The sequence below is a fragment of the Drosophila albomicans genome, chromosome 3 (assembly GCF_009650485.2).
Source record: "Drosophila albomicans strain 15112-1751.03 chromosome 3, ASM965048v2, whole genome shotgun sequence".
NCBI lineage: Eukaryota > Metazoa > Arthropoda > Insecta > Diptera > Drosophilidae > Drosophila > Drosophila albomicans.
The window spans coordinates 16,492,435-16,518,688 of record NC_047629.2 but is presented as its reverse complement, the minus strand read 5'-3'; the positions used below and the strand labels follow the sequence as shown (position 1 = coordinate 16,518,688).

The following is a 26,254-nucleotide window of genomic DNA, read 5'->3' as shown; positions in this document are numbered from 1 at the left end:
TTACGAAAAACAATGCTGCCACACTATCGAAATCATGACTGTCATTGGCTAAACCAATTTGGCAACATTGTACTTCCTTTTAGATGAAAAAGTGAATTTTGTGCAAGCGCTAATAGAAAAACATTTATATAGTTAAATTAAAGTTGAAAATGTCTAAAAATTGCGTACACTTTATGCGTAACATTCAACAATATCTCGCAACAGGTAAATTGGTGTTTTCACGCATCGCAATTGCCCTTTTTAAACGTTTTGTGTTGTGTGCCACTGATTGTGAAAATGGCGAACAAAAGAAAAAAATACGTGTGCTCCAAAAGGGAAATCACGACGTCGTTACAGATTTAATGCCAATGAAATACGTTGAAGAGACATTTTTGTGCACCCAATCAACATGAAACTGCAATAAAAGTATTTGCAATGCAATTAAAATTGCAAATGCTACGCCCTTCTATTTATTTTTTTACGCTGGTTCGTCATCATCACTGTGTATGTGTGTGTTTGGTGTGTTTATTTAATCAGGAAGTTAAATTATGCTAGTGCATACATACTAACAAACATGCACAAGTTGCCACTTTTTCTTGTTAGCGAACTTACACACACCTGCAATCTCGCATAGGCAGGTGTATGTGTGTGTTTATGTGTGTGAGTGTATGCTGCAAGGCTATGTAAACGCAAGCTTTAACTGTTATTACATATACATACACAAAGTGTAAAGCTGTGTTTATTGCACATACAATGCCAATATGATAATAACAGATATTTTATTGTTGTTATGTATCGCAATAAAATGACATTGAATTTTGACAATTGGAGTTGAAGCGGGGCCTACTTTATTAACATATTTCTCTTTTTCATATACTTTATTTTCAGATTAAAAAATAAATATAAAAGATATATTTGTATAATATCTCTTACAAATTGTAAAATTTAAATTGCCAAAATTCCGACCAAAATACCCAAGACGAGATCTGGAGCTAAGCGACGTCATCAGGATAGTCAAACCACATCTTCGGTTGTTCTCTCTACGCAACATCAACATCAGCGGCAACAACAATCGCAGCAACAACAGCAGCAACAACAACAACAACAACACCACGAACGGGTAGAAGGCAAACAAGATTTGCCATCGGCTACCAAAATGAATCGCTCGAGCAATGCACAGACAACACAGCGACCCGTTAACTTGGACGACATCTGGAAGGAGCTAGTCGAGGGTATATTGCAGATATATGATCATGAAAAGTCACTGACTCGCAAGCAATATATGCGCTTCTATACGCATGTGTATGACTATTGCACAAGTGTAAGTGCTGCCCCAAGTGGGCGCAGCAGTGGCAAAGCAGGCGGTGCACAGTTGGTGGGCAAGAAACTCTATGATCGCTTGGAGCTCTTCCTCAAGGATTATCTAAGGGATTTGCTGACCAAGTTTCAGTCGATTAGTGGCGAAGAAGTTCTTCTATCACGCTATACTAAGCAATGGAAGTTGTATCAGTTCTCCAGCAAAGTGCTCAATGGCATTTGCAATTATCTCAATCGTAATTGGGTGAAGCGCGAGTGCGAGGAGGGCCAGAAGGGCATCTATAAGATTTATCGTCTGGCACTTGTCGCATGGAAGGGTCATCTATTCCAGGTGCTCAACGAGCCGGTGACCAAAGCGATTCTCAAGTCTATCGAGGAGGAACGTCATGGCAAACTTATTAATCGCGCTTTGGTGCGCGATGTTATCGAATGCTACGTAGAGTTGAGTTTCAATGAAGAGGATGCTGATGCCACCGAACAAAAGTTGTCGGTGTATAAAGACAATTTCGAAGTTAAATTCATTGCCGACACATACGCTTTCTACGAAAAAGAGTCTGATGCGTTCCTATCGACCAACACTGTGACTGAGTATTTGAAGCATGTCGAGAATCGACTGGAGGAGGAGAAACAACGTGTACGTGGTCGCAATTCAAAGAATGCATTGTCGTACCTACATGAGACTACTGCAGATGTCTTGAAATTGACATGCGAACAGGTTAGTACAAATATTTGAGGTCTAGGATAACGTATATTAATTATTTGCATTATAGGTACTGATTGAGAAGCATCTGAGATTATTCCACGCCGAGTTCCAAAATCTGTTGAACGCTGACAGAAATGATGATCTGAAACGAATGTACTCACTGGTTGCTCTATCACCCAAAAATCTAGATCAATTGAAGAAAATACTCGAGGATCACATACTGCAACAGGGCACGGAAGCCATTGAGAAATGCTGCACCAGCGATGCGGCCAACGATCCAAAAACCTATGTACAAACTATACTCGATACACATAAAAAGTATAATGCGCTCGTTTTGACCGCCTTTGATAATGACAATGGATTTGTGGCCTCGTTGGACAAAGCTTGTGGCAAATTTATCAATTCGAATGTGGTTACGAAACCCAATAATGCCAGCAAGTCACCCGAATTGTTGGCCAAATATTGCGATCTGTTGCTCAAGAAATCATCGAAGAATCCCGAGGATAAGGAGCTTGAGGATAATCTAAATCAAGTGATGGTCGTCTTCAAATACATTGAAGACAAAGATGTCTTCCAGAAGTACTACTCTAATATGCTGGCAAAGCGTTTAGTCAGTCATACATCGGCATCGGATGATGCCGAGGCAATGATGATCTCCAAGCTGAAGCAAACATGCGGTTATGAATACACTGTTAAGCTGCAGCGTATGTTCCAGGACATTGGCTTGTCCAAGGATTTGAATTCAAACTTCAAGGAGTACCTGAAGACCCAAAGCATAACGTCCGAAATTGATTTTGGTATCGAGGTGCTGTCCACCAATGCTTGGCCCTTTACCCAAAACAACAACTTTCTGCTACCCTCGGAATTGGAGCGTTCCGTGCAACAGTTTACCATCTTCTACTCGGCGCGTCATTCAGGTCGCAAACTGAACTGGCTGTACCACAAGTGCAAGGGCGAACTTATAATGAACGTGAATCGCAGCAATGTATATACACTGCAAGTGAGCACGTTCCAGATGTCAGTGCTGTTGCAGTTCAACGATCAACCCAGCTTTACCGTACAACAGTTGCGCGATAACACACAGTCGCAGCTGGAGAACTTGATACAGGTGAGAGTTGACACATTTTTGATTCGCTAATTATGTTGACTAACCTTTGGCCATTTTCTCTTTTTTTTCGGTTGTGAAATGTTAAGGTATTGCAAATTTTGCTCAAAGCCAAAGTGCTGACTTCAAGCGACAGCGAAAGCGCATTGACGCCTGACTCGACAGTGGAATTGTTTTTGGATTACAAGAGCAAGAAACGTCGCATTAACATCAATCACCCGTTGAAGACTGAGCTTAAGGTGGAACAGGAGACTGTCACCAAACACATTGAGGAGGATCGAAAGCTATTGATACAGGCTGCGATTGTTCGCATCATGAAAATGCGCAAGCGCCTCAATCATACAAATCTCATATCTGAGGTGCTCAATCAGCTGTCGACTCGATTTAAGCCCAACGTGCCCGTCATTAAGAAGTGCATCGATATTTTGATTGAGAAGGAGTATCTCGAGCGTATGGAAGGACACAAGGACACTTATAGTTATCTCGCCTAAGTTTGTGTTTAATATTATAAACATTATCGTTCCAAAATTTTTATAATTTGCCTGCCACTAGAGATATCTCCCGGATATCAATTAGCGCCTGCCAATTCACCCCTCCCCCTTCCCAACAACAGCAACATATAAGTAAAAACTAAAAAATATGAAATCCTGTTCCGCCAGTAATCATCAAACGATTACAGATTAGCTGCATACCGCATACACATTACGCATCTATACATCTTTGCACGCATTTAGAATGCGTGCACCTCTCATCCTGCCGTGCATTTGACGCCCTTTCACACGGATATTTTTCAAAGCAAAGCAAATGTAAAACTCATTAGTGCAATCTGTGCGAATTCAAAATATATTCAATTTGCTTCGCGAGTCCTGGAATAACAAAAAAATAAGAGGAATGGAAAAATATTTATACACCCAAGCATGAAAAATGTGCAAGCACAGAAAAGATTTCATGTAACTTTTTTTGTATTTCGATCAAATTTATCTTTTTGTTCATAATTTTATTCATAAACATACATATTACAATGCATACATAAAATAACAAAAGAAGACAAGTGTTAAGTTCATACGACGAAAGAAAAAACAAAATATATAAGTTTGAAGCAGTTATTAATATTATTGTACGTTTAAGCCGGCTTTTCTTAGCCTCTGTCTGTATTCAATCATTTCACAGTGATATCGAAACGTTTGGGATACCTACTGTTTATATGTAAAACTGGCATATGCGAACTTGACGAGCTGCGTTTCAAGTTAAATAAACATCGTACTTAATGTGTAGTACGCCGTATATAATCATTTCATAGGGGAGGTACATCGACAATCCGCTGCAGCGACTGAGCAGCCCCATCTGTAAACTGAAGGAATAAAAAAAAAAAAAATGCAACTAAAATGATCAATGGTCATTTTATTATCGGTTTCTTACAAGGTCCAGAATGTGATTTCTTTATAAATGTATTAAAATATAGAAAAATCCGCATTTGTCCTTGTTATTTAGCTAACTTATAGAATATCTTTGATTGAGTCTGTAATTATAAAGCTACTAACAACGGAGATCGATATGATTGTGGAGTATGCCGACTTTCTGGCATACTTATTCATCGTCGTCCAGTGTCAGCACTTTTGTCTGAAAGCGCATACGTTTCGTATTTTTAACAACTCCGTTTGGGAGTAGATTTGTGCCGTTCTCCGTGCATGGTAAAGCGTTCCATAGTCGCTTCACACGCACAACTGCAATTGAATTGAAATCATATTTCTCTTTGGTTATGGCAGCTGAACTCGAAGGCGCAGCTTTTTCGTCGCTAGTAGCTTCATTTGAAGCTGGCATTGGCATTTTGCGTAGCTTGACCATGACTTGCTTCGTGTTCAAACTGCTGCTGGCCACGCTTGCTTTGTCATCGTCATCATTGGCTTCTTCAATATCGTTGGGCATAGAGCAGCCACGCTTTTGAGCAGAATTGCCCTTCAATTTCGATAACTGCGTTCTACGAATTTAAAATGTATATTAATTTTCAATTAAAGAATTGATATTTGCAGTAATTGTGCTTACCTTTCTTCAATCATTTTGTACTCATTAATAGTGGGTGCCGCTGCAGCGCATATTTTGCCAGGCTCCTCCGGGTGGTTGCCGTAGTCTTCGCCTCGCAGCCAGTTCTGATAGCGTTCTGGCTGAAAGTGACGCACAAATGTCTCCATGGATATTTTAACCATATCACTACGGCATTTACAAATGCTGGCACGTTTCCCATACTCGATCCAACGTTTTGAGGCGAAATTTGTGGACTCGGCACCATTGAAGCCATGATTGAATCCAGCATGATAGCCAAAAGGAAACGTGATCATTATTTCGCCTGCCTCCTGTGTAATCTTATTGTACGGTATATTGTGCTGACGCAAAACCTTCGGACTGATCATGGTCATCTTGTGACGCAAGTAGGCATTGCATTCCTGATGGTTCTCATTGAAAAGACTGTTGGCCAACTTTTCCAAGCGTCTGCCATGGGCTGGCGGTATGGCATACCAAGTTTTTGGGGCACCAAAATGTAAATAATTGATGGAATATAAATCCATATCCTCGGTGTGCCAGGCAAAGGAGCTCTTCCACATTCCGAAGTACAAATAAGCTGTATTAACGCCATCGATTTCGATACCATAATCGGTATTAACCAAATTCAGGATAGTGTCCAGACGTCCAATATTCCATACGTCCAAATCTTCATCACTTAGTGAACCCTTGACATCGGCAGCATAATCTGGCGATATATATGTGATGTTCTTCCAATACTTGCGCTCCAAATCTTCGTAGTCAATGTGGCGCGGCGTCTGAAACATCTCCGAATTGGCCTTGTCCCTAAATTGACGCAATGTCATTTGACGTCTCTGTTGAATGTTGAATTGCTGATAAACTCCATGTGCTCTAGTGGTCGAGTGATAAATTAATATATTTCAAAACATGCATCATGAAGAGCACTTACCCCGTAACGACCTGATTAATCGGTGCTGGGATTGTCATATTTATGTTCTCAATATCGTAGCCCGATTTGCGCGGAATCCACTCAACGGGAGGAATAATTTTAACGAGGCCGGCCTTATGGGCTCCACGTGATTCCATGTACGCTATGTAATCGGCAAAGTTTTTAAACTCCTCATAGCTGGGACGAAATGTCATTATTCTTGGATTGGTATTTTGATCACCATCGTCAAAACTTAAACGAGTCGACATATTTTGAACAAATTTAACACAAAACAAATAAAAAAGTGTTGTTAAAGTCTGTTTACTCCCTTTGGCACGGTAGTGCTGTTCAATACTCAATGCTTATACAGTGCTGTAAAGTGTGTAAAGTTAACTGTCAAAATTAAATTACGCGCTTTAGCTGCTTAAAATCGATTATAGCTTTTTGAAAATTTTTATATTCAATTGTTGTTAGTAAACTTCTTTGTGGTCATTATATTTTCTCTAAACAATTTTAAATAGAACAATTTAAATAGAAAATATAACTGCTCATAAAATAATATAATGTAATTATGGCTCATCCCAAAAATATGCTTGTGTGCAAAGCCTTGTAAATTTAATGACACACTTCTCACGAATTACAAGTAACAATAACACCCTAAGTGTTTACAGAATTCACGTTTAGGGAGCCGACTACAAACTAAGATAATAACTAAGTATACTTGGAAGCTATATAATCTATAGATAAGCCTAGGCACTGAAATTGATAAGTTAATTGGCATAAAATGAATAAATTATTCTTCTCTTCAATAATATTTAACTAACAAATGTGACCAACAGAGTCGAAAAGCAATAAATCTAATTCATATTTGTAACATGATAAATCGCAAACATTTTGCCGGAGATTTTATGAATATACGACTCTTGCCGGGCCTGATAATGACTAACGTTTAACAATTAACTCGCCTCTCTGGTCGACAACTCGCGTATATCTTAAATCGAGCCATTCAGAGATAATTAAGGCGCATGGATTCTTGTAGGACGTATAAAAGCAACAGGTAAAGGCATTTTGAGTTTCAGTCGTATATAAACTCGAGCCAGAGATTGGTAAACCCGAAGAGAGAACTTATTGAAGTACAGACGGTTGTACAACAGCTTCGGGCGCAATAAACAAAGTTAATATTTAATCTTTGCAATGGTTTTTGACACTTCAACGGAAAAGCCAAAAAAACGTAAGTAAATAGTTGAAGTGCTTCATCATTACTTGAATATAAAACACTTGATATAAAAACGGTAATATATTAATTTAATCAATCTGAGAATACACGCGTTCAAAAAACAGGCTTTTATATTATATTTTGGCATTAACATATTGAGTATCTTAATGAATCGTAATGAAATTATTACCATATTTAATAGAAGTGTTTAAAGAAAGCAAATCAAACCAAAAATCCCCTCACATAGCAAATTTAAAAGTGTTTCCTGAACACTGATTTTTTTTATAATCTGCTTGAAGAGGTTATTGATACCCGAGAATTTCTATATGTGAAGCACTTGTTGATTGATGAGTGCAAATGCGGCAAATTGCCACAATATTTACTGGGGCATACATATAATTGTGCTGATACCTTTAATCTGATTATATAATATACAGAACAGAAAACTCTTGTTCTGTCGCCCACTTCTGCAACTTCTTCGAGTGCGCGTATAAGACTTGAACATTATAATACTTGCAGTCGGCGAGACTTGAGGATTATAAGACTTGTAGTCGGCCAGACCTGCACAATATGAGCGCTAATTGAGATTGCTTGAATGATGATATAGTGAAGTGTATATATATAATGCAACTGTAAGTGCTAATATATCTTTTATAAATACTCATAAATCTATGATGACAATGACTTGCCTGAGTGAGATAAGTAAAATAGTTTTTCGACTGCGAATTTTGTTTATCCATGTAACTAACGAGCAATGCAGACGAGTGATAAATAGATTAAATATTTACATAGTGATAGAATCAGATAGTTTTCGGAATATATTCCCCAGATCTGTGTCTCTTTACCCCTTTTGGTGTACTCCACTGCAGCGCGACGCAAACTTTTCCATTGTTTTCGACATTGTGGATGTGTTAATGATAATGACACAATACGATTTAATATAGTACCAATATAAAGCGTACTATCTGAGCACAATTATTAATTGTTAATGAATCAATCGTGCGTATAATCCTAGAAAATGATCGAACACTTGACAAACAGTTTTCATTGTCGATCATCGACAGACTCGAACAGCATTTCAAACGATTCAAGTGCATCTCAAAATGGTTTACTTAACACACAGCGAAAGGACGCCTTTATTGCTAGGAGCGCAGCTTAGACATATAGCTAGTAAATTCCAATAATATACATTATTAATACTTCCCATCCTATATAATTTTCTTTATATCCAGCGAGCCGCTTTGGCGCGCGGCATTGGCAGGCGATTCAATTGTTTCTGGGCATGATGATCAACTACTTCCAGCGCGTCAACATCTCCGCAGGCATTGTGCCCATGACGACGCCAACTGCAGATGCGCCTTACTACAACTGGGATCTCTCTCAGAAGTCTCTGATATTGAGCAGCTTCTTCTGGGGCTACGTTGTCTCACAAGTTCCCGCAGGTGCGTCGATTAACCGCTGCTCAATTATCCTTTATAATTCGTCCTCTTACATTAGGTTTGTTGGCGAAACGCTTTGGTGCCAAATATGTGATCTGCTTGGCCACAGCCGTAGGTGGCATCATGTGCTTCTTCCATCCCATGGCAGCGAATGGTGGTTACATTAACATTTGTGTGCTGCGTGTGCTCACGGGCTTGGTGCAGGGCTGTGTTTATCCCTGCTTCCACACGCTGTTGTCCAAATGGGTGCCACGCACTGAGCGTGGATTCCTCACCACAGGCGTCTACTCGGGCGCACAGTTTGGCACAGCCGTTATTCTGATCAGCAGTGGCAACATATTCGAGTCCAGCATGGGCTGGCCGGGTTTGTTCTACATCTCTGGCGGACTGGGCTTGGCCTGGGCTCTGCTCTTTTTCTGGCAGGGCGCCGACGAGCCGGCAACATCATCCAGCATCAGCAAAGTCGAGCGGGAGTACATTGAAAGCTTGACAGGCAGCAACACTAGCAGCCAGGTGAGTTAACATCACTTCTCTGTTAAGCCAAAGCAATAATGTTTTGTTCAATTCATGCTGCAGTCGCTGGCCATACCTTGGAAGGATATCTTCACCTCTGGTGCCTTCTATGGTCTACTTGCTGCCCACTGCGGCTTCACCTGGGGTTTCTACACGCTTCTCACCGAGATGCCCACTTATATGAGCAGCGTACTCAAACTGGATGTCAAATCGAATGCCGTGCTCTCCTCATTGCCCTACTTTGCCATGGGGATACTCTGCTTTGTGGTCAGTCCCATCTCCGATCTGCTCATCAATCGTGGCACAATATCCGTAACCACAGCTCGAAAGCTTTTCAACTCCATTGGCCAATGGGTGCCCATGGCGTGTCTCATTGGATTGGGCTACATGACTGCTGACGAGAAGACTGGTGCAATTGTTTTACTCACTTTGGCTGTTGGCATTAATGCCGCCTGCTTCTGTGGCTATCTGGTCAATCACATGGACTTGTCACCCAATTTCGCTGGTCCCATGATGGGCGTTACAAATGGCTTAGCTGGTGTGACATCGATTATAGCTCCGTTGATTGTTGGCGTCGTACTTTCCAATGAAGAGGATCCCACACAATGGCGTTTGGTTTTCTTTATCACCGGTGCCATTTATTTGCTGTGCAATTTACTGTTTGTCATCTTCGGCAAAGCGACAGTGCAGCCTTGGAATGATCCACCTAGCATGTCCAGCACCATGACGTTACGGAGCAACATTCAGACGGATTCGAGAACGACTGCGCCAACGCCCGGCAAGGAAAATCAGTTTTGAATGGCTTAATATTGGAATTCCTAATAATCTCGTTAAGTTAAAATTAATGTGGTGTTAATCGTCTAAGCTTATTGCTAAGTTTATTGTTATTTTATGGCTTGATTATAATAATAAATAAAAATACAAGTTCTGTTACCCTAGACCAAAGTCATACAAGTAGTCTTCTATATATACATACATATATCACGGTGTTGATTACACTTTAATAAAAGATTAACAGGGTTCGCAAATGTTTCTTTCTTAGATAAACCTCAAATCTAAGAAGTGAAAGCCATACAATAAACCTTGTATAGATAACCATTAGTAAACAAGCAAACAATAATACAACTTTTTAAGTGTGACAAGTTTACTTAAAAATTTTGATAAAAAATAAGCAATAGAAAAACTATGTTATAGATACGATGTGTATAGTATATCTATATTTATCTATGAAATAGGTTAAATATATATCTCTGCATCAATAACTTTACTGTGACTATATTTTATCCATTTATGAATGTACGCACGCTTAATATATGGATATATAATCCATATTTATTTTTATGCCAATGACATCTATGTATCTCTATCTATTATCCCCATATTGCTCAATTATGTTTGCTCAGATAAATTGAAATTTTCGGCATAACTTAATTATGGTTCCCATAATGCTGTCTACGATAATAAAGACTTCAGTATAGGGTAACTTGAGGAAATTTGGCACGAAAAGCATAAAATCGACACGCTCAGATTTAGTTGTCGATCGACATCCCGTCGAAGCGCTTCACGATCCATGGCCTTGATAAGCAAAACATCATACTAACACACAAAATCAGACGAGAGCATTTTAAAGTTTACAATCAACGTTAATAATGGGTTTTGATAAGCTAGAGAAACGTAAGTTTTAACGTTTAACTACCATACGTTTCTTTTCAGATTATATAGTCTGGGAAATACCTCGTGGAATAATTATTGAATCAGTCTTTGGATCCTGATGAAGTTTTCAGGACATGCAAATCAAGAGTTTATCTTTCAAATCCCAATGTAATGTTTCATTCATTCTATAGACCATCGATTTGGAGCTCGTCATTGGCACGTGATTATGCTATTCCTTAGCGTTGTTATCAATTTCTTTCAACGAGTTAGCATCTCCGCTGCCATTGTGCCGATGACTCAATCCACAGCCGGTGCTCCTTACTACGATTGGACAGGCTATGAGAAGGGAATTATTCTGAGCAGTTTCCTTTGGGGTTACGCGCTATCCGCGGTGCCAGCAGGTGAGTCCTTCATTTACGTCAATACATTTAAATTGACATCCACTTTTCGCATCAGGATTGCTGGCAAAACGCTTTGGCGCCAAGATAGTGATTCTCTCAGCCACTGGCATTGGTGGCATTGTGGCTATATCCTATCCCCTAGCTGCCACGAATGGTTGGGAAACTGTGGTTGTGCTGCGTGTTTTGACGGGCATTGTACAGGGTGCCATTTATCCATGTGTGCACACGTTGGTGGCCAAATGGGTGCCACGCACGGAACGCGGCTTTCTTACCACATTCATCTATGCAGGATCACAGTTTGGCTCAGCCTTGATTATGGTGATCAGTGGATTTGTGTTTGAGTCCAGCATGGGTTGGCCGGGACTCTTTTATATCACCGGCGGACTGAGTCTGGCTTGGGCACTGCTCTATGTGTGGCTGGGCGCCAATGAACCGGCAACCTGTCGCTGCATCAGCAAAGGCGAGCGAATGTATATCGAAAGCTTGACGGGCAGCAGCAACAACAGTCAGGTTAGTGCGAATCCCTAATCCTTAAATGTATGACAATTATAAAACTCCACTTTATCAGATATTGACTGTGCCGTGGATGTCGATCTTGAAATCACCCGCTTTCCTTGGCTTAGTCGCAGCACACTGCGGCTTTAATTTTGGCTTCTACATGCTGCTCACCGAGATGCCCACCTATATGAGCAGCGTACTCCAACTGGATGTCAAATCGAACGCTGCTCTCTCCTCGTTGCCCTACTTTGTCATGGGGACTCTCTGCTTTGTGGTCAGTCCCATCTCCGATCTGCTCATCAATCGTGGCACCATCTCCGTAACCACAGGACGCAAGCTCTTCAACTCCATTGGGCAATGGGTGCCCATGGCGTGTCTCATTGGACTGGGCTACATGACTGCGGGTGAAACGACCGAAGCTATTGTGCTGCTGACATTGGGTGTGGGCATTACTGCCGCCTGTTGTTGTGGCTATCTAGTCAATCATGTGGATTTGTCGCCCAATTTCGCTGGTACGATGATGGGAATAACGAATGCGGTGGCAAGTTTGATATCGATTCTGTCCCCTTTAATGGTTGGTGCTATCTTAACGGATGAGACGGATCCAACGCAATGGCGTGTGGTCTTCTTTGTGACAAGTGGCGTATACTTAATATGCAATACGCTTTTCGTTGTGATAGGCAAGGCGGAAGTGCAGCCTTGGAATGATGTTCCCAGCATATCAACGACAAATCCTTCAACATAATGCTAATTTTAAACCTCACCCAATGACAACTTTTATTACGAGTTGTACTGTGTCTTTTTATCATTATTTTATGCATAATAATTTTATAGCGAGTGTTAAGTGATTTATATCGTATTAAATGTACTGCACGCTTCACAATCTTAAAAGATCGCAAAACATTATCATTTCATAGAAACTGATTATAGCATGTAGTCCTTGAAATCACCGCTTTGAGGCATTTATTGTTCGTGTCTAGTAAAATGTTTACCGGGTTTATCTGTCGCACGAGCCAAGATAATGAATACAGATATGAATGTCGTTTCTGACTCAAGCGTGAAGATACTTTGAGATGTCATTTCACCTTAACCTTTTGATGTAGTTCATTCACACTTCTGTGGATGCGTCGCGGCACCGTCTGTGTGTCCAGCACAGTCCAAATGGATATGACCCAGCTGAGTATTATCGTGACATAGAGAATGGGCGTAAAACCCTTGGCATTGCCCACGGGAATCTCTGCCTTAAGCGGCTCCTTAAGCTGATAGTCCACAGCCGTAACTTGCAGCCAATTACAGTCTTCTGGCGACTGCGAGTCGCCTTCGTGCACTTCAAGATTACATTGGCTTCTATTCAGGCAATGCAGCTTATCTGTTTTGATTGGCAATTCAGTGTCAATGGGCTTATGGTTATCGTTAATTGGGCAGTTGAGATAAAGCTGCGGTGTGTTGATTTCCACAGTGACTGCAGTGCTGTAAAGCAATGGTTGGTAATGTAATGTTGAGCATAACTGGAGAACTACCAGAACTCACAGTTTATCGCTGGCGGCATGATAGCGAAAGTGTATGGGCAATGTAATAGTCTCCTCTGTGCTCGCCTTTCCTCGTAGCAATACTGTGAATGGTGTCGCCTTTTCTGTGATTGCTTCAATGTCTACGAACTTTGGGTATATGGCATTAAGCTACAAATTAACAAGATTAATTCCGATTATCGCAGCTAATCTCTTATCAAAAAATCGTACCATTTTCAAGCGCTGCAGATCGTCCAGTTCGTCGGTGCTTATGAAAACAGCAGCCGGCAGCGATTGCAAGATCGCATACTCACAATTCACATTAATAATTGAGTCAGCAAACTGCACGTTGTACTTCAGATTTCTAATTATAAAAAAAATCGTCTAAATTTCAAGCCGAATTGATATGTAGTTGATGTAATACGCACCTATGCATGCCTTCCTTTTCCATTTCCATGCTTACAATTGATCGTTGCAATGATTCGCAACATATGTTACATATTAACAATGTAATAATAAAACTAAATAATAATAAAACAGTGGATGTTGAGTTCATCATCTTCTTAAATTTAATTAAATGCTTAAAATAATTGTGCTATCGCATGGGGTTGCGATTGTAAACAACAGAGCGAGCTGTCAACTTATTTGTAACTGAAAACGTCAAATACAGAGGGATGCCAACTTATGCCTACATTTGCGTGGGTAATTTGAAAATGAAATAGTGTTGAGTTATTTTTTGCAGTTCATTTCCCTGTACAACTGTGAGCCTTGGCGAGCCAATTTGTCAGCCATTTCGTTGCCTTTAATGCCTTTGTGGGCCACTACATAGTTCTGTGAAAAACAGGGAAAGTTAATTACAATAATACAAAATATCTATATTAAATAAACACACCCATTTCACTTGAATGTCGTCATTTTGCAGCAGCTCATCTAATTCTTTAAAATCGGCAACATTCTTCACCGGTTCATTGTTTTTTAAACGCCAGCCACGTCTCTTCCAGCCTGGCACCCACATTGTAATGGAGTTGATTAAAAACTGTGAATCCGTACTTATGCCAAGCTTGCTGATACCCAAGTCTATTGCAGTTTTAATTGCATATATCGCAGCCTGAATTTCGCCCACATTATTCGTAACACGCCCCAGTACTGGTTTAGCTGCATTACTGGAATAGGTATATAAGCACTATTTCACTTGCCTATACCAATGACAACTTACAGTGGATGATCGTCGCCAAAGTAAACTCCGAAGCCTGCACAAGCGTCTGCTCGACCATTTCCCAGGCAAGAGCCATCCGTGTACACAATAACAAAGCCTTCAGAATCGATGGTAAACTCAAAAGCACCAAACTGTTTCAGTGCAACGCCTTCCTCAACATTAGAGGCATGTCGAGGTATTTTGGACTTAGCAGAAGTATCTGCCTCTGTCTTTCGTTTGCGACTGCTGGATGGCGCAGGAAACCCTTCCACTTCATCCATAGCTGCCATCTAGCAAGAGATTAGATGATGAATCAAATGTCCTGTATTATATTATAGAGTACTGACTATTTCATTCTCTGTGACTATGTCGTCTTCTTCCACATCTTCTGGCCAGAAGTCTTCTGTCTTAGTTTTGTGCTGTTCCTTAGCAGCCCAACTCACAGGAGGCGGCTGCTTCTTTCCGAGAGGCACTGCGAAATCATCAGGTGTGTAACTTCCATGAGCTGCCTTTGCACCAATGAATTCCTCAGCCTCCCTGTGCAGGTTGAACTTTTTAAACACGGCTCCCTTAAAACCTGTCACCTGCTCCTGGCATTCCGCCCAGCTTCCATAGATGCCTACTTTTCGTCCTTTGGCTACTGCGTAGAATGCCATAGTGCGTTCAAATAACTTCACATCAGGACGGAGCACGGAGCACAAGAGACCAAACATTGTGTTTAATGTGGCCGCAAAGTGCAATTCCAATTTGCACTATTTAAAGTTGATAAATATACCAAATATATTGTACATTCACAATTAAAAGTTTGGTTACATTCAGTAGAAAGGCTCAAGTTTTGAATCACGGTGTAGTCTTTGTCTTTAAAAATAACTAGAAAATGCAAACTGTAACGTCTCAAGTAATTAACAAATAAAACTAGATTTCAATTTATTTATTATTCACTTTTTTTCTAGGCAAAGGTATAAATCCATAACGATGAGGTCAACTTTCTGTTGTGGGTTGATCCTTTAAGTCATCTTCATCCTCAATTGACGCTTTGCTTTGCTCTTCAAATGGTTCTTCTTGGTCATTTGGCGTTATAACATCCTTCGCCTCTTTCGCCTTGGCACCTTTTCGTTGCGGAATGGTTTCGAGAATAGCTTGAGTCCAATCCTGTCCAGCCGCAACTCGCGTCAAAAGTTCGAATACATGAAACGTACTCAATACGGAACGGGTTTTCATATCTACATGCTCGCTGAGTGGAAGACGCGCCGTCGATAGACCTTCAGTAGTGGCACGTTGGTGACACAATCCTTTAAAGTGATTGTGATCAACGAGTCCGCCAATCACATAAGCGTGACCGGCCAGCGGCTTCTCCAGCACCTGGTCCGATTCGCATGTGAGATATACAAGCTTGCTTTTTTCAAATACATCGCTGTGCGTGCGATCAAAATGATATTCAACGTTCCAATTCTCCCAACCGTCGTTCTTTTTGAAACTCTCGTGAATATGACCGTCACGCTTTATTCCTGTGAAGTGGAGACGCAATGGCTGTTCGGATCGGCGATTAATAGTGTAAATGCGCAAGCATTGCTTAACACACTTGGCAATATCACGCTCCTGCATCAGATCGTCGTAGTTCAAATCGATGGCCACGTTGACTGCATCTTCAGCGCTCTGATTGCCGACGGATACCTGGCGGCGTTTAAGCTCCTTGCGTGACGGGCCCACAGTCGTAGGCAATCCCAAGGCCTTGGCCTGTGCTTTCTTTTCCTTCCGGCGCTCCCGCTCCTTTTGTCGACGCACCTTTCGCAATTCAATCATTTCGGCGTGTTTGCGTTGTTTCTTTAATTGGTTTTTGCTCAACGGTGTGCATGGCGTTGTGCCGGGACAGGTACTGAGCGTGATCTCTGCGGGTTGCTGCTGCTCCTCGGCGTCCATATTTATATTGTTTTTATTTAATAATTTGTAATTATTATTAAAATGTTATTAAAGTTGTGTTGCTGCCATATGGCTTTTTGAACAGCTGTTGCCGCAAAGAATCGATTGCAGTTTTGCCCATCGGTATCGATATAGTGTTGCTGACAATGTGACCAATTATAGTATATTCTTATTGGTATATTTCAAAATGCGACTTTCGGTCACGCAGTGATAATTTGTGGATTGCAGGGATAGGGTCAACAAACATACATTTTTGAAGTTATTCTTGCGTTATAACGTAATCTGGTAAATAAAAATGTATCAGCCTCCATTGCCACCGCCGCAAGACTTTCCAGCGCAACCACCTCCGCCACCGCCGCCACCTGAAAGCGAAGATATATCACCGCCCGGCGTTCAAGACATTCCAATTGCTCCAACTGATGCCGGTTCAGCTGCAACAGCCTACAATTATCCGCCTCCGCCAATTGGAAATGCTTCTTATAGCGCTCAAGGTTCTTCTTCAAACTATTTCAAATTTGCTCCACCAACGTATGCACCACCACCCCAAACTGAAGCGAATCCATCGACAGGCTACAACTCAAATTCTTCTTCATACGCTTACGAAAGTTATCCATATCAGGAAGGATACGCTGCTCAGCAGAACTATGGGCATCCGCCGCCGAATTCATATAATTACGAGTCCTATAGCCACAACTCAGCGTATTCGTACAAATACCAAGAAAGAGAACGCTACGAATACACCCCTAATTATCGACCCCCAAATCAACGATACTCCAACTACAATCCTAATTATCAACAACAACAACAGACAAGCTATGGTGGAGGATATGGTTATAGCAATCGCTATGAGCAACGTTACAATGCTCCGCGACAGGCACGAGCATCCTCTTACTATTCGTCAGGCAGAAGCAGCTCCAAGGGAGTTAGTAGCGATGACTCGCGTAGCTATCGGGAACGCAGCGAATCTGTCCAAAGAGAGCCAAAGATCGAAACGGAACGCGATCGTTTGTTGCGTCAGTGGTGTTCGAATTATTGTGAGAAATCTGAGGACTATGTGAAGAAAATGAATGCACTAAATGATACAGAGACACCAGTAGAATCCTGGGTACGTTCCTCACCAGCCGAGCTGTACTACGAACGCACCAAGAACGAGCACGAGGTGAAGGCCAAGACACGCCTGCACAAACTCTGTGCTCTCTTCGACGATGAGCTCATTCAGCGTGCAAATCGAGTACGCGAAACATTGCCAGCATATGTGCCACCGCCAAGGAAAGCGCGACGTCGTGTCTGCAAGCACAAACACAAGTCGGAGGCATGTTCCTCCAGCTCGGACTCCGACTCGGATGACGATGCCTTTAAGATCGAGCAGGACTGCTGTATGGAAGAGCTGTCGCGCAAGGTACAACATCCCCAACGTGTCCATGCTGATTTGTGGCACAACGATGCTGGCGAAATGAACGACGGACCGTTGTGTCGCTGTTCGGCTAAATCGCGACGTATTGGTATACGGCATGGTATCTATCCGGGCGAGAAGGGATACGAGATTTGCGACAAGGAAACGAACAATGCAGGCAGCTTGTATCATTATAGGATCACCATTTCGCCACCCACCAACTTTCTTACCAAAACACCGACAATCATTAAACATGATGAGCACGAGTTTCTCTTTGAGGGTTTCTCGTTGTTGTCGCATGTCCGTCTAACGGATTTGCCTGTCTGCAAGGTGATTCGATTCAACATTGAGTATACCATTGAGTATGATGAGGAGCAGATGCCCGAGAATTTCACCATACGGGAATTGGACTTGTTCTGTGAGTTGTCGAAACACATTAGCTACTTTATCAATTTACTTAACTAATATTCGTCTCACTTACAGTTGAGTACATGTTTCATGAGCTGCTGGAGCTGGTTGACTTCAACTTGATGCCCAACGGCGCCACAAATGAGGAGGAATCCTGCCCAGCCTTTCATTTTCTGCCGCGTTTTGTGCGCGAACTGCCCGACAACGGCAAAGAAGTGCTTGCCATGTGCGAGGTGCTCAAGTATCTGCTAGACAATTCAGCGAAGCTGGTGGAGCGCCAGCAGCTGTTGCACTTGAACCAAATCAGTCAGCACGAGTGGCAAAAGTATGTAGACTTCATAAAGGGCATGCTGGTAACAAAGCCAGGCCATAAGCCATGCTCACTGCGTGTGGATCAACTGGATCGCAACAATTCAGATCTGCCAGAATGTCTCGATCGGGAGACGGGCATTTCTCATCCGGCAATCGTGCATTTCGGCATACGTCCACCACAACTAAGCTATGCCGGCAATCCAGAGTATCAAAAGGCGTGGCGTGAATATGTAAAGTTTCGTCATTTGATGGCCAACATGTCCAAGCCATCATTCAAGGACAAACGCAAGCTGGAAGATAAGGAGCAGCGGCTGCAGGAGATGCGCACCCAGGGCCGCATGAAACGCAATATAACAGTGGCCATCAGCTCGGAGGGCTTCTATCGAACGGGCATTATGTGCGACATGGTGCAGCATGCGATGCTTATACCAGTGCTTACCGGACACTTGCGTTTCCACAAATCATTAGATCTACTGGAGGAGAGCATTGGTTACAAGTTTAAGAATCGCTACTTGCTGCAGCTGGCTCTGACGCATCCTTCCTACAAGGAAAACTACGGCACCAATCCGGATCATGCTCGTAATTCACTCACGAACTGCGGCATCCGGCAGCCTGAGTATGGAGATCGCAAGATTCATTATATGAACACACGCAAGCGTGGCATCAATACGCTGGTCAGCATAATGTCACGGTTTGGCAAGGATCATGAGACCGTTTCAAATATAACTCATAACGAACGTCTGGAATTTCTGGGTGATGCTGTTGTCGAGTTCTTGAGCTCGATACATTTGTTCTTTATGTTTCCGGAGCTGGAAGAAGGCGGTTTGGCTACTTATCGCGCAGCCATCGTTCAGAATCAACACTTGGCTCTGTTGGCCAAAAAACTACAGCTCGAAGAGTTCATGCTGTATGCTCATGGTTCGGATTTGTGTCACGAGCTGGAGCTACGACATGCAATGGCCAACTGCTTTGAGGCGTTGATGGGTGCATTGCTGCTGGACGGTGGTATTAAGGTGGCCGATGAAGTCTTTACCGATGCCCTCTTTAGGAAGGAGGACAAGCTGCTTAAGATTTGGAAAAATTTGCCCGAGCATCCGTTGCAAGAACAGGAACCGCTGGGCGATCGTAGCTGCATTGGTTCCTATAAAGTACTCAAGGATTTGACTAGATTCGAAGACTCCATTGGCATCAAGTTCAAGCATATTCGTTTGCTAGCACGAGCATTCACCGATCGTTCCATTGGTTTCACACACTTAACGTTGGGCTCCAATCAGCGACTGGAATTCCTTGGTGACACTGTGCTGCAATTGATCTGTTCGGAGTATTTGTATCGCCACTTTCCCGAGCATCACGAAGGTCATTTGTCGCTGTTGCGCTCCTCGCTCGTCAACAATCGCACACAGGCTGTGGTCTGTGATGATCTGGGCATGCCCCAATATGCTGTCTATGCCAATCCTAAGGGGGATTTGAAGACCAAAGACCGCGCAGATCTGCTCGAGGCATTCTTGGGCGCTTTGTACGTGGACAAGGGTCTGTTGTTTTGCGAACAATTCTGCCATGTCTGCCTCTTTCCGCGCCTCCAATTGTTCATTATGAATCAGGACTGGAACGATCCCAAATCAAAGCTGCAACAATGTTGCCTCACGTTGCGTACCATGGACGGCGGTGAACCCGATATACCGTATTACAAGGTGGTCGAGTCCAGTGGCCCGACAAATACTCGTGTCTACAAGGTGGCCGTTTATTTCCGCTCCAAGCGTTTGGCCACCGCTAGTGGTTCCTCCATACAACAAGCCGAGATGAATGCAGCCAAGCAGGCGCTAGAAAATTCGCGGGATCTCTTTCCCCAGCTGGATCACCAGAAGCGGGTCATTGCGAAGAGCATCAAAAAGCAAACCGGCAACGAAATGGATACTGATGCCAATAAGCAGCTCCAAGATGGCAAGGCCAAAAAGCCCAAGTATGCGGCGCCCCTAGAGGATGAATCACACTTGCCCAAGCAATATCGTATGCATGAGAATATATCCAGTGATGAGTTACCCGACGATGATGACGACGAGTATACCAAGCGCACTTGTAAGTCTTTGTAAATTGAATACCAAGCAGTTCCCTAATAAATCCCATTATTTCCAGCTCCATTGCCTATGCCAAGGAGTCGAAGTAGTGATTCAAGTAGCAGTAGCAGCAGTAGCAGTAGTAGTGATAGCGACAGCTCCAGCGGACCGCCGAGACGCAAAGCGCGCCTTGAACCCGGCTCCACTTCACCCGTGTCTCCGGCATCATCGTCGTAATAAATCCAGTATATTTCTAAGTTAAAATCCAATAGAGAATCTTAAGAAATGCCATTGTTGTGGTGTGCATAACTTTAAACATGAATTCCTTTTAATATTTATTGTCTTCACTAATTGAAGATAATCTGCCTTGTTTTCAATTTGGCCTAAATATGCTGATTTTTTTCTTATTTCAATAATTTCATTATTAGAAAGAAAAAAAGCGAACTCCAACATAATCAAATATTAATCGAAAAGTAAACTATTAATTTGTTGACTGCTTAAATCATTAAATAACTATCTTCTTAAATGCAGCTTTGATTTTCAAAACCCTATTCTTATGGAGCAGCATTTGCTTTATACTAAAAACCTACCAAATTTAAATTTTTTAACAGCTTGGTTATTTAAATCCAATTAAAATTAGTGCTCACATAAACGCCAATAAATGGAAACAGCTTTTTAGATTATTTATAAATGAATTGCACTTTTTCATTGGTTTGGCTTAGTTCAATTTTATTGAACATCGTTTGCATTCAAAAAATAAATGTTTCCTTTTACCAAATTTATCTGATCAAATAACAAATCCATAGGAACGAAAATGAAAGGATCAATTTAGATTTTGCATAAGGGTTTCAAATTCTTAACAAAATTACATCGATTTGAATGCCCATGGTACAAAATGCAATACGAATTAATTAACTCCTCGATTACTGAGGTTTTTTTTATCGCTATTTGAAGAGCGATAAACGACGTCCAAGCGAACGCCCGCTGTTGCTCAGTGCATTGGTTATGTGCGACATTTCTGGCAGATTCTGGATATCACCACGAGCAGCCACCGATGGCACGGAGCTTAGCAGTCTTTGTGCCACTCGTTGTATGTCCGAAGCAGTTACCTTGTCTGCAAGTAATTGCATTAATTGAACATCTTTGTCAGTTTGCTTTCGCTTCAGTTAACTTACCAATCTCATTGATGAAATGTTCTGGGCGCTTGCGATACCCTGTGACCAGCACCTGTCGTCCCACATCCTCGAACACAACTGGTCGTGACTCCAGGTTCATCAGCAGCATGGACTGCAATTGTATCTTGGAGCGCATCAGCTCCTCACGGCCCGGCTCAGCGGCCATGCTCATCAGCTCACGCGTCAATACTTCGACCATGTCGCGCAGATGCTGGGGTGGTGCACTGCCATGTATGCAGAAGAGACCAGTGTCCACATATGCGTGATTGTACGCCGTTGCGCTGTACATCCAATGGTAGCGATTCAACACTTTGGTATAGAGGCGAGAGTACATGCCTTTGCCGGGACCGCCGGCAGAGAAAGAGCCACCGCCGCCCATCATGATATTCAGCACACACAGTGGCACAAAGTCGCGATCTTGATGGGAGCAGCCCTCAAAGCCGAGCACCACATGCGCCAGCTCCGGAAGCCCGGCTGCCGCATAAATGGGAATTTCACAATTTTCCTATTGTTAGCAGAAACGTTACATCAAGTTTAGTTTTCTCGCAGGTGGGCAACACTCACCTTGACTAAACCGCCCGTGTATTGCGCCACAGAAGTGTCCACTTGATTAGGTCCCAAGTTTGCTGCATTTTCATTCACCCAAATGGCTTGATCTTCCACAAAGTACTTCTTTACATGCTCTACCAGCTCATCGTGATCCACCTGGTTTAATATATTAATATTAATGCGAAAACTGCGCATTATAGAAGGCAACTTACGCCAACGCCAGCAATAACCATGCGATCCGGCGCGTGATGATACTTCAAGTAATTCATCAGCACATTGCGATCGATATTCTCCAGATTCTGTGGTGGGCAAAGCTTTGGTAATCCAAGCGTATTGTCTCTATAAGCTGCTGCGTGAATCATATCCATAAGAATGGGCTCTTGTTCGGGTCGCATGCCCAATGTCTCCAATTCGAAGCTGACAGCACGACGCGCCAGGTTTACTTCTTGTTCGCTGAGAATTGGCCGCAACGTGACATCGGCCAATAAACGCGTCACAGATTCGAGAGCACGACTGTCAATGCTGGCTGCATAGATGAGGGTATCACGCGAACTTTGGCAATCGCATATGCCTCCGTTCTTTTCCAGCTCTTTGAGTATGGCATCCTTATTGGGAAAGTTAACTGTTGACTGCAAAGTGAAAATGATTAAAGATTGAATGCTGATGATAAAATAAATCACATCGCACTTACATTGAACGCAAGCTTTTCGAGAAAATGTGATACGCCACTGGGATAGGCGACCTCATAACGTGGTCCAGAGTCCAGCACAAGCCCAACAGTGCAAAATTGGCCATAACGTGGCTCGGATGCAATGCGCAATCCGTTGGCTAGCGTTGTCACTTTGGTTGATGCACTCTCGGCCAACGGTTCAGCGTATACGGCCTCTGGCAAATTAGGCAGTGGATCGGTAAGTGGGGGCAAATGCGTAACAACTTCTTTAGACGGCGTGTTTATTTTGTGTGGACCACCTTCCTGGCTACGCACGCGGCCGGTGATTTGTCCAATGCCCGTGCCACTTCCTATTTCATCGCCACCAACTGTCGTCACTTTGGTTGCAAATCGTCGAGGAAATCTAGTTAAATAACAATTGATGAAATTACATTTACCGGGTGCCGCTGTCCACACTTGTATTTCTTACGTGCGCCATGAGTTTTTAAGAGCCCTCAGCATACTGAAGCTGCGCACATTCATGACTTGCAGGTGATTTTGAACTGGCCTTGAGCGTTTTCAACGATTTATTTACAATTTCAAATGTTTGAATTTTGTTGCGTTCAGGAAATTTGTTTCAAAGACATATTTTCGACGAAAAGAAAATGTTCTTCTTCTTGACAGCTGTCAATTCGAAATTGACGATAAGCAACTAGCCCAGGGCTGCGTTTTCCAATATATCGATAAGTCAGCGGGGGAAAATTTAAATGAAAGAGACATGTTCCAATACACATTTTCTTTTTGAATCGAATTTACTTTTATTTTAGTATTGTATTTTGATACATTGAATGGAACTTATTAAAATTAATCAAAATTGAATCGTCTTTTTCCATCAAAACGATATCCATAGGCAGCAGCATTTTTTGTGTCCACCAGTGCAGGATTTCTATGCTTAAAAAAGCTTCCATGCCCATGAGCGGGTCGAGAAGCACTATTTGGAATGCCCTCCACTTCCCGTGGATAAAACGCCTCAAACATTCCTTCGGGGGGAAGGCAGCATTCAACTATTTTTGTATCATTTGGATCATATGCATTTACACTGCTCAGTTGGTATTGAGCGCACACAAAAAGCATTAGTAAACTTAAAAATTTCGTAATTACAAACATCGCAGCTGGTTTATATTCACGCACAGTTCACTTTTACTTTTCGTTTACAATAAGATAGTGGCTTTTGTGGCTAAACTCGTTTCGTATGCGAATTTAAGCTTGTTTCAGTTATTGTGTCTGAAATTACACTAACTGCGCTTTTGCAGCTCTTGTTTCAAGTTCGATCGATGAACAGAAAAGCTTTTTAATGCTCAAAATGGCGCGGTCTCTTTCAAACAAGTGGGCAGCGCTGCTCACGCGTTATGTGTGATTGGCAAAAATGTATATGCGAAATTCGACGATCCACCAGATAGCAAATTTTTTTGGGCAAAAAGCACGGCAAACATTCACAAAAAACAATTTGCATATTCAAAAGTGTAAAAGCGTAAAAACAACACGCAGCTGTGATCCTTAGATCTAAAAAAAGATTAAAATGAATTATGAACGGATGACTGAGCCAGAAGATGAAGAAAGAAGCGTTCAAAGTAAGTTGTTGACATCATCTTCGACATATGTAAACAATTGCAAATACGCATACGTAGATACATAGTTATGAGTGTGTGTGTGTGTGTGTGTGGTTCAATCGCAATTTCATTTGGCGTACCAATTTCACATAATAACAATACCATCTCCGGGATTTCAATATAATACAAATCATTCGAGCGAAGTGCTAAACAAACGTGTTTCTAAGGTAAGTATCTTCTGTTTGCAGTGAATGTTATACAAGCATGTATAAAATGAATGTATCTGATACAATTGGCATTATGTGATCTCGGCGCACAGGCCTCGGCAATAAGAGAAAAGTTTTCGAATTTCAGGAGTAAATTATTAAACAAAATTTAATTTCAGATCGAAGTAATGATGATGGCAACAACACTCGCCAAATTCCGCAGGCAGCACAACAAAATGATGCAGAAAATAATCCGGAAGACAACGTAAAATATTTTACATCATCGCCGGCTACAGAACTTCAACAAATAATAAATAATAATGGACAGAATAATATCACACATAACCTGACGGGCAACGCAAAATACTATATCGCATCATCGACTACAGGCACTGTGACTATTTTAACTGAAACTGTATTTGGATTTTTTGTTGCTCCTGATTTACATCCGCACAGTTTGGCGCTTTGTGACGAAAGCACCCAAAAACTCTTTCTTTGTAATATCTACACGATACTGATGGTAAAGTCTACACACTACTTTGAACTATAAGTATGACTAAAAATTTGTATCAATTGTTTGCAGACACAATTACTTTTTACGACGGGCGTTATAAGCATTTTCTTATACCACGAAGCAACAAAACATTTCGTATTGGAGAACAAAGAAGTAATAATCCCTGTTCTGATTGTTAACATTATCATAGTGATTATGACTTCATGCAGTGAAAAAATTCGTCGCCAACATCCGATTAATTTAGTGGTTCTGATCATATTCTCTTGCACCATGTCACTATTTTTTGGTATAGCGACCAGCTTACTGAAGACTCACTATCTGCTACTAATGATAACAGTAATGACTGCAGTGAATATTGCTGCCGTGATTATATTCGTAATGCAAACGAAATACAAGTTTACGCCTTGGAGATGCGGTGGAATTACCATCATAATTTCTTTTCTAGCTCTTGGATTGTCTGCTGGATTTTTACTTGATAGTTTCTGGGAAGCGGCACTAGGTATTTTTGTTGCCTTGGTTGTTTGCTCATCGATAATCTTCGATGCACAGCGTATTATTTGCGGCTGGCATACGTATGAGTTCAAACCGAATGAATATACTTTTGGAGCGCTATCATTGTATTTCGATAGCATAGACTTTCTTATTCCATTCTCACGTGTTAGAAAACGTAGCCCAATTCTTGTACTTTCTAAGCAGGATTTGCCGGCCAGTCTACGAAATGCATAATTTTAAATTACCCATATATGATATACTCAGGGATTTCACACTGACAATGTCTTCAAGCAAGTCAATAGCGTAAACTTAAACAAAAATCAATTTCAAAAATGGAATGATAACCATGTACACACAGAAAATAAATGTAATATACTTTTAAGAAATGTTTGATTTTGCTTTGGTAACTTGGGAATTTTTATGATCGACTACGTTTTATTTTAAGAGAAAGTCCGCCCACAATACCGAATTGACTTCAAGGCGCGAAATCATGCTTTC

At 41.8% G+C, this 26,254-nt stretch overlaps 11 protein-coding genes across 13 annotated transcripts; 5 read left to right on the top strand and 6 right to left on the bottom strand.

Moving 5' to 3' along the window:
* The first annotated feature begins 72 nt into the window (after positions 1 to 72).
* Positions 73 to 4,378, top strand: LOC117572183 (cullin homolog 1). The gene is made up of 4 exons (XM_034254836.2): positions 73 to 204; positions 868 to 2,011; positions 2,067 to 3,107; positions 3,194 to 4,378. The coding sequence occupies exons 2-4, from the start codon at positions 1,136 to 1,138 to the stop codon at positions 3,593 to 3,595; spliced, it is 2,319 nt and encodes a 772-aa protein (XP_034110727.1). The 5' UTR covers positions 73 to 204; positions 868 to 1,135; the 3' UTR covers positions 3,596 to 4,378.
* A 114-nt stretch (positions 4,379 to 4,492) lies between these two features.
* On the bottom strand, positions 4,493 to 6,357 carry LOC117572184 (probable lysine-specific demethylase 4A). The gene is made up of 3 exons (XM_034254838.2): positions 6,073 to 6,357; positions 5,148 to 6,014; positions 4,493 to 5,082 (listed from the first exon to the last, which is right to left on the bottom strand). Exons 1-3 carry the CDS (start codon positions 6,318 to 6,320, stop codon positions 4,692 to 4,694), a joined length of 1,506 nt encoding a protein of 501 aa, XP_034110729.1. The 5' UTR covers positions 6,321 to 6,357; the 3' UTR covers positions 4,493 to 4,691.
* Positions 6,358 to 7,122: 765 nt separating this feature from the next.
* Positions 7,123 to 10,182, top strand: LOC117572185 (putative inorganic phosphate cotransporter). 3 transcript variants are annotated; one of them, XM_034254840.2, is made up of 4 exons: positions 7,123 to 7,282; positions 8,500 to 8,709; positions 8,765 to 9,219; positions 9,283 to 10,182. In XM_034254840.2, the coding sequence occupies exons 1-4, from the start codon at positions 7,246 to 7,248 to the stop codon at positions 10,015 to 10,017; spliced, it is 1,437 nt and encodes a 478-aa protein (XP_034110731.1). In that variant the 5' UTR covers positions 7,123 to 7,245; the 3' UTR covers positions 10,018 to 10,182. The 3 variants fall into 3 exon arrangements, with proteins under 3 accessions (XP_034110731.1, XP_051861769.1, XP_034110730.1); XM_052005809.1 differs by lacking the exon at positions 7,123 to 7,282 and adding an exon at positions 7,790 to 7,899; XM_034254839.2 differs by lacking the exon at positions 7,123 to 7,282 and adding an exon at positions 8,316 to 8,437.
* An 887-nt stretch (positions 10,183 to 11,069) lies between these two features.
* LOC117566652 (putative inorganic phosphate cotransporter) lies at positions 11,070 to 12,516 on the top strand. Its single transcript, XM_034246195.2, has 3 exons — positions 11,070 to 11,273; positions 11,329 to 11,783; positions 11,842 to 12,516. Exons 1-3 carry the CDS (start codon positions 11,099 to 11,101, stop codon positions 12,514 to 12,516), a joined length of 1,305 nt encoding a protein of 434 aa, XP_034102086.2. The 5' UTR covers positions 11,070 to 11,098.
* Positions 12,517 to 12,575: 59 nt separating this feature from the next.
* On the bottom strand, positions 12,576 to 13,845 carry LOC117572527 (phosphatidylinositol-glycan biosynthesis class X protein). The gene is made up of 4 exons (XM_034255387.2): positions 13,708 to 13,845; positions 13,511 to 13,643; positions 13,302 to 13,450; positions 12,576 to 13,241 (listed from the first exon to the last, which is right to left on the bottom strand). Exons 1-4 carry the CDS (start codon positions 13,836 to 13,838, stop codon positions 12,848 to 12,850), a joined length of 807 nt encoding a protein of 268 aa, XP_034111278.1. The 5' UTR covers positions 13,839 to 13,845; the 3' UTR covers positions 12,576 to 12,847.
* Positions 13,826 to 15,347, bottom strand: LOC117572525 (ribonuclease H1). Its single transcript, XM_034255384.2, has 4 exons — positions 14,822 to 15,347; positions 14,496 to 14,764; positions 14,172 to 14,442; positions 13,826 to 14,110 (listed from the first exon to the last, which is right to left on the bottom strand). The coding sequence occupies exons 1-4, from the start codon at positions 15,185 to 15,187 to the stop codon at positions 14,009 to 14,011; spliced, it is 1,008 nt and encodes a 335-aa protein (XP_034111275.1). The 5' UTR covers positions 15,188 to 15,347; the 3' UTR covers positions 13,826 to 14,008.
* Positions 15,348 to 15,390: 43 nt separating this feature from the next.
* On the bottom strand, positions 15,391 to 16,485 carry LOC117572526 (tRNA methyltransferase 10 homolog A). Its single transcript, XM_034255385.2, has one exon. It carries the CDS (start codon positions 16,392 to 16,394, stop codon positions 15,456 to 15,458), a length of 939 nt encoding a protein of 312 aa, XP_034111276.1. The 5' UTR covers positions 16,395 to 16,485; the 3' UTR covers positions 15,391 to 15,455.
* A 106-nt stretch (positions 16,486 to 16,591) lies between these two features.
* LOC117572521 (ribonuclease 3) lies at positions 16,592 to 20,976 on the top strand. Its single transcript, XM_034255381.2, has 3 exons — positions 16,592 to 18,205; positions 18,271 to 20,583; positions 20,641 to 20,976. The coding sequence occupies exons 1-3, from the start codon at positions 16,690 to 16,692 to the stop codon at positions 20,796 to 20,798; spliced, it is 3,987 nt and encodes a 1,328-aa protein (XP_034111272.1). The 5' UTR covers positions 16,592 to 16,689; the 3' UTR covers positions 20,799 to 20,976.
* A 394-nt stretch (positions 20,977 to 21,370) lies between these two features.
* LOC117572522 (mitochondrial-processing peptidase subunit alpha) lies at positions 21,371 to 23,606 on the bottom strand. Its single transcript, XM_034255382.2, has 6 exons — positions 23,425 to 23,606; positions 22,977 to 23,358; positions 22,498 to 22,914; positions 22,301 to 22,441; positions 21,737 to 22,241; positions 21,371 to 21,675 (listed from the first exon to the last, which is right to left on the bottom strand). Exons 1-6 carry the CDS (start codon positions 23,475 to 23,477, stop codon positions 21,506 to 21,508), a joined length of 1,668 nt encoding a protein of 555 aa, XP_034111273.1. The 5' UTR covers positions 23,478 to 23,606; the 3' UTR covers positions 21,371 to 21,505.
* A 177-nt stretch (positions 23,607 to 23,783) lies between these two features.
* LOC117572528 (uncharacterized) lies at positions 23,784 to 24,101 on the bottom strand. The gene has a single exon (XM_034255388.2). The coding sequence runs from the start codon at positions 24,099 to 24,101 to the stop codon at positions 23,799 to 23,801; it is 303 nt and encodes a 100-aa protein (XP_034111279.1). The 3' UTR covers positions 23,784 to 23,798.
* A 111-nt stretch (positions 24,102 to 24,212) lies between these two features.
* LOC117572524 (protein lifeguard 2-like) lies at positions 24,213 to 26,141 on the top strand. Its single transcript, XM_034255383.2, has 3 exons — positions 24,213 to 24,565; positions 24,930 to 25,270; positions 25,334 to 26,141. Exons 1-3 carry the CDS (start codon positions 24,514 to 24,516, stop codon positions 25,988 to 25,990), a joined length of 1,050 nt encoding a protein of 349 aa, XP_034111274.1. The 5' UTR covers positions 24,213 to 24,513; the 3' UTR covers positions 25,991 to 26,141.
* Positions 26,142 to 26,254: the final 113 nt, after the last annotated feature.

Excerpts from the sequence above, each read along its gene's own strand:
- LOC117572525 (XM_034255384.2), bottom strand. The coding sequence starts at position 15,187 with ATGTTTGGTCTCTTGTGCTCCGTGCTCCGTCCTGATGTGAAGTTATTT. Across the intron at positions 14,443-14,495 it reads TTTGGCGACGATCATCCACT|TAATGCAGCTAAACCAGTAC; the intron begins GTAAGTTGTCAT and ends TACCTATTCCAG. Across the intron at positions 14,111-14,171 it reads ACGACATTCAAGTGAAATGG|AACTATGTAGTGGCCCACAA; the intron begins GTGTGTTTATTT and ends TGTTTTTCACAG.
- LOC117572526 (XM_034255385.2), bottom strand. The coding sequence starts at position 16,394 with ATGGACGCCGAGGAGCAGCAGCAACCCGCAGAGATCACGCTCAGTACC.
- LOC117572184 (XM_034254838.2), bottom strand. The coding sequence starts at position 6,320 with ATGTCGACTCGTTTAAGTTTTGACGATGGTGATCAAAATACCAATCCA. Across the intron at positions 6,015-6,072 it reads ATTAATCAGGTCGTTACGGG|AGCACATGGAGTTTATCAGC; the intron begins GTAAGTGCTCTT and ends CTCGACCACTAG. Across the intron at positions 5,083-5,147 it reads TACAAAATGATTGAAGAAAG|AACGCAGTTATCGAAATTGA; the intron begins GTAAGCACAATT and ends TTAAATTCGTAG.
- LOC117572522 (XM_034255382.2), bottom strand. The coding sequence starts at position 23,477 with ATGAATGTGCGCAGCTTCAGTATGCTGAGGGCTCTTAAAAACTCATGG. Across the intron at positions 23,359-23,424 it reads CTTAAAAACTCATGGCGCAC|ATTTCCTCGACGATTTGCAA; the intron begins GTAAGAAATACA and ends TTATTTAACTAG. Across the intron at positions 22,915-22,976 it reads TCGAAAAGCTTGCGTTCAAT|TCAACAGTTAACTTTCCCAA; the intron begins GTAAGTGCGATG and ends TTCACTTTGCAG.
- LOC117572527 (XM_034255387.2), bottom strand. The coding sequence starts at position 13,838 with ATGATGAACTCAACATCCACTGTTTTATTATTATTTAGTTTTATTATT. Across the intron at positions 13,644-13,707 it reads GAAAAGGAAGGCATGCATAG|AAATCTGAAGTACAACGTGC; the intron begins GTGCGTATTACA and ends TTTTATAATTAG. Across the intron at positions 13,242-13,301 it reads CATGCCGCCAGCGATAAACT|CACTGCAGTCACTGTGGAAA; the intron begins GTGAGTTCTGGT and ends ATTGCTTTACAG.
- LOC117572528 (XM_034255388.2), bottom strand. The coding sequence starts at position 24,101 with ATGTTTGTAATTACGAAATTTTTAAGTTTACTAATGCTTTTTGTGTGC.
- LOC117572521 (XM_034255381.2), top strand. The coding sequence starts at position 16,690 with ATGTATCAGCCTCCATTGCCACCGCCGCAAGACTTTCCAGCGCAACCA. Across the intron at positions 18,206-18,270 it reads ACGGGAATTGGACTTGTTCT|TTGAGTACATGTTTCATGAG; the intron begins GTGAGTTGTCGA and ends TCTCACTTACAG. Across the intron at positions 20,584-20,640 it reads CGAGTATACCAAGCGCACTT|CTCCATTGCCTATGCCAAGG; the intron begins GTAAGTCTTTGT and ends CATTATTTCCAG.
- LOC117572183 (XM_034254836.2), top strand. The coding sequence starts at position 1,136 with ATGAATCGCTCGAGCAATGCACAGACAACACAGCGACCCGTTAACTTG. Across the intron at positions 2,012-2,066 it reads TGAAATTGACATGCGAACAG|GTACTGATTGAGAAGCATCT; the intron begins GTTAGTACAAAT and ends TTTGCATTATAG. Across the intron at positions 3,108-3,193 it reads AGCTGGAGAACTTGATACAG|GTATTGCAAATTTTGCTCAA; the intron begins GTGAGAGTTGAC and ends TGAAATGTTAAG.
- LOC117566652 (XM_034246195.2), top strand. The coding sequence starts at position 11,099 with ATGCTATTCCTTAGCGTTGTTATCAATTTCTTTCAACGAGTTAGCATC. Across the intron at positions 11,274-11,328 it reads GCTATCCGCGGTGCCAGCAG|GATTGCTGGCAAAACGCTTT; the intron begins GTGAGTCCTTCA and ends TTTTCGCATCAG. Across the intron at positions 11,784-11,841 it reads GCAGCAGCAACAACAGTCAG|ATATTGACTGTGCCGTGGAT; the intron begins GTTAGTGCGAAT and ends CCACTTTATCAG.
- LOC117572524 (XM_034255383.2), top strand. The coding sequence starts at position 24,514 with ATGAATTATGAACGGATGACTGAGCCAGAAGATGAAGAAAGAAGCGTT. Across the intron at positions 24,566-24,929 it reads TGAAGAAAGAAGCGTTCAAA|ATCGAAGTAATGATGATGGC; the intron begins GTAAGTTGTTGA and ends ATTTAATTTCAG. Across the intron at positions 25,271-25,333 it reads ATATCTACACGATACTGATG|ACACAATTACTTTTTACGAC; the intron begins GTAAAGTCTACA and ends AATTGTTTGCAG.
- LOC117572185 (XM_034254839.2), top strand. The coding sequence starts at position 8,371 with ATGGTTTACTTAACACACAGCGAAAGGACGCCTTTATTGCTAGGAGCG. Across the intron at positions 8,710-8,764 it reads TGTCTCACAAGTTCCCGCAG|GTTTGTTGGCGAAACGCTTT; the intron begins GTGCGTCGATTA and ends CTCTTACATTAG. Across the intron at positions 9,220-9,282 it reads GCAGCAACACTAGCAGCCAG|TCGCTGGCCATACCTTGGAA; the intron begins GTGAGTTAACAT and ends TTCATGCTGCAG.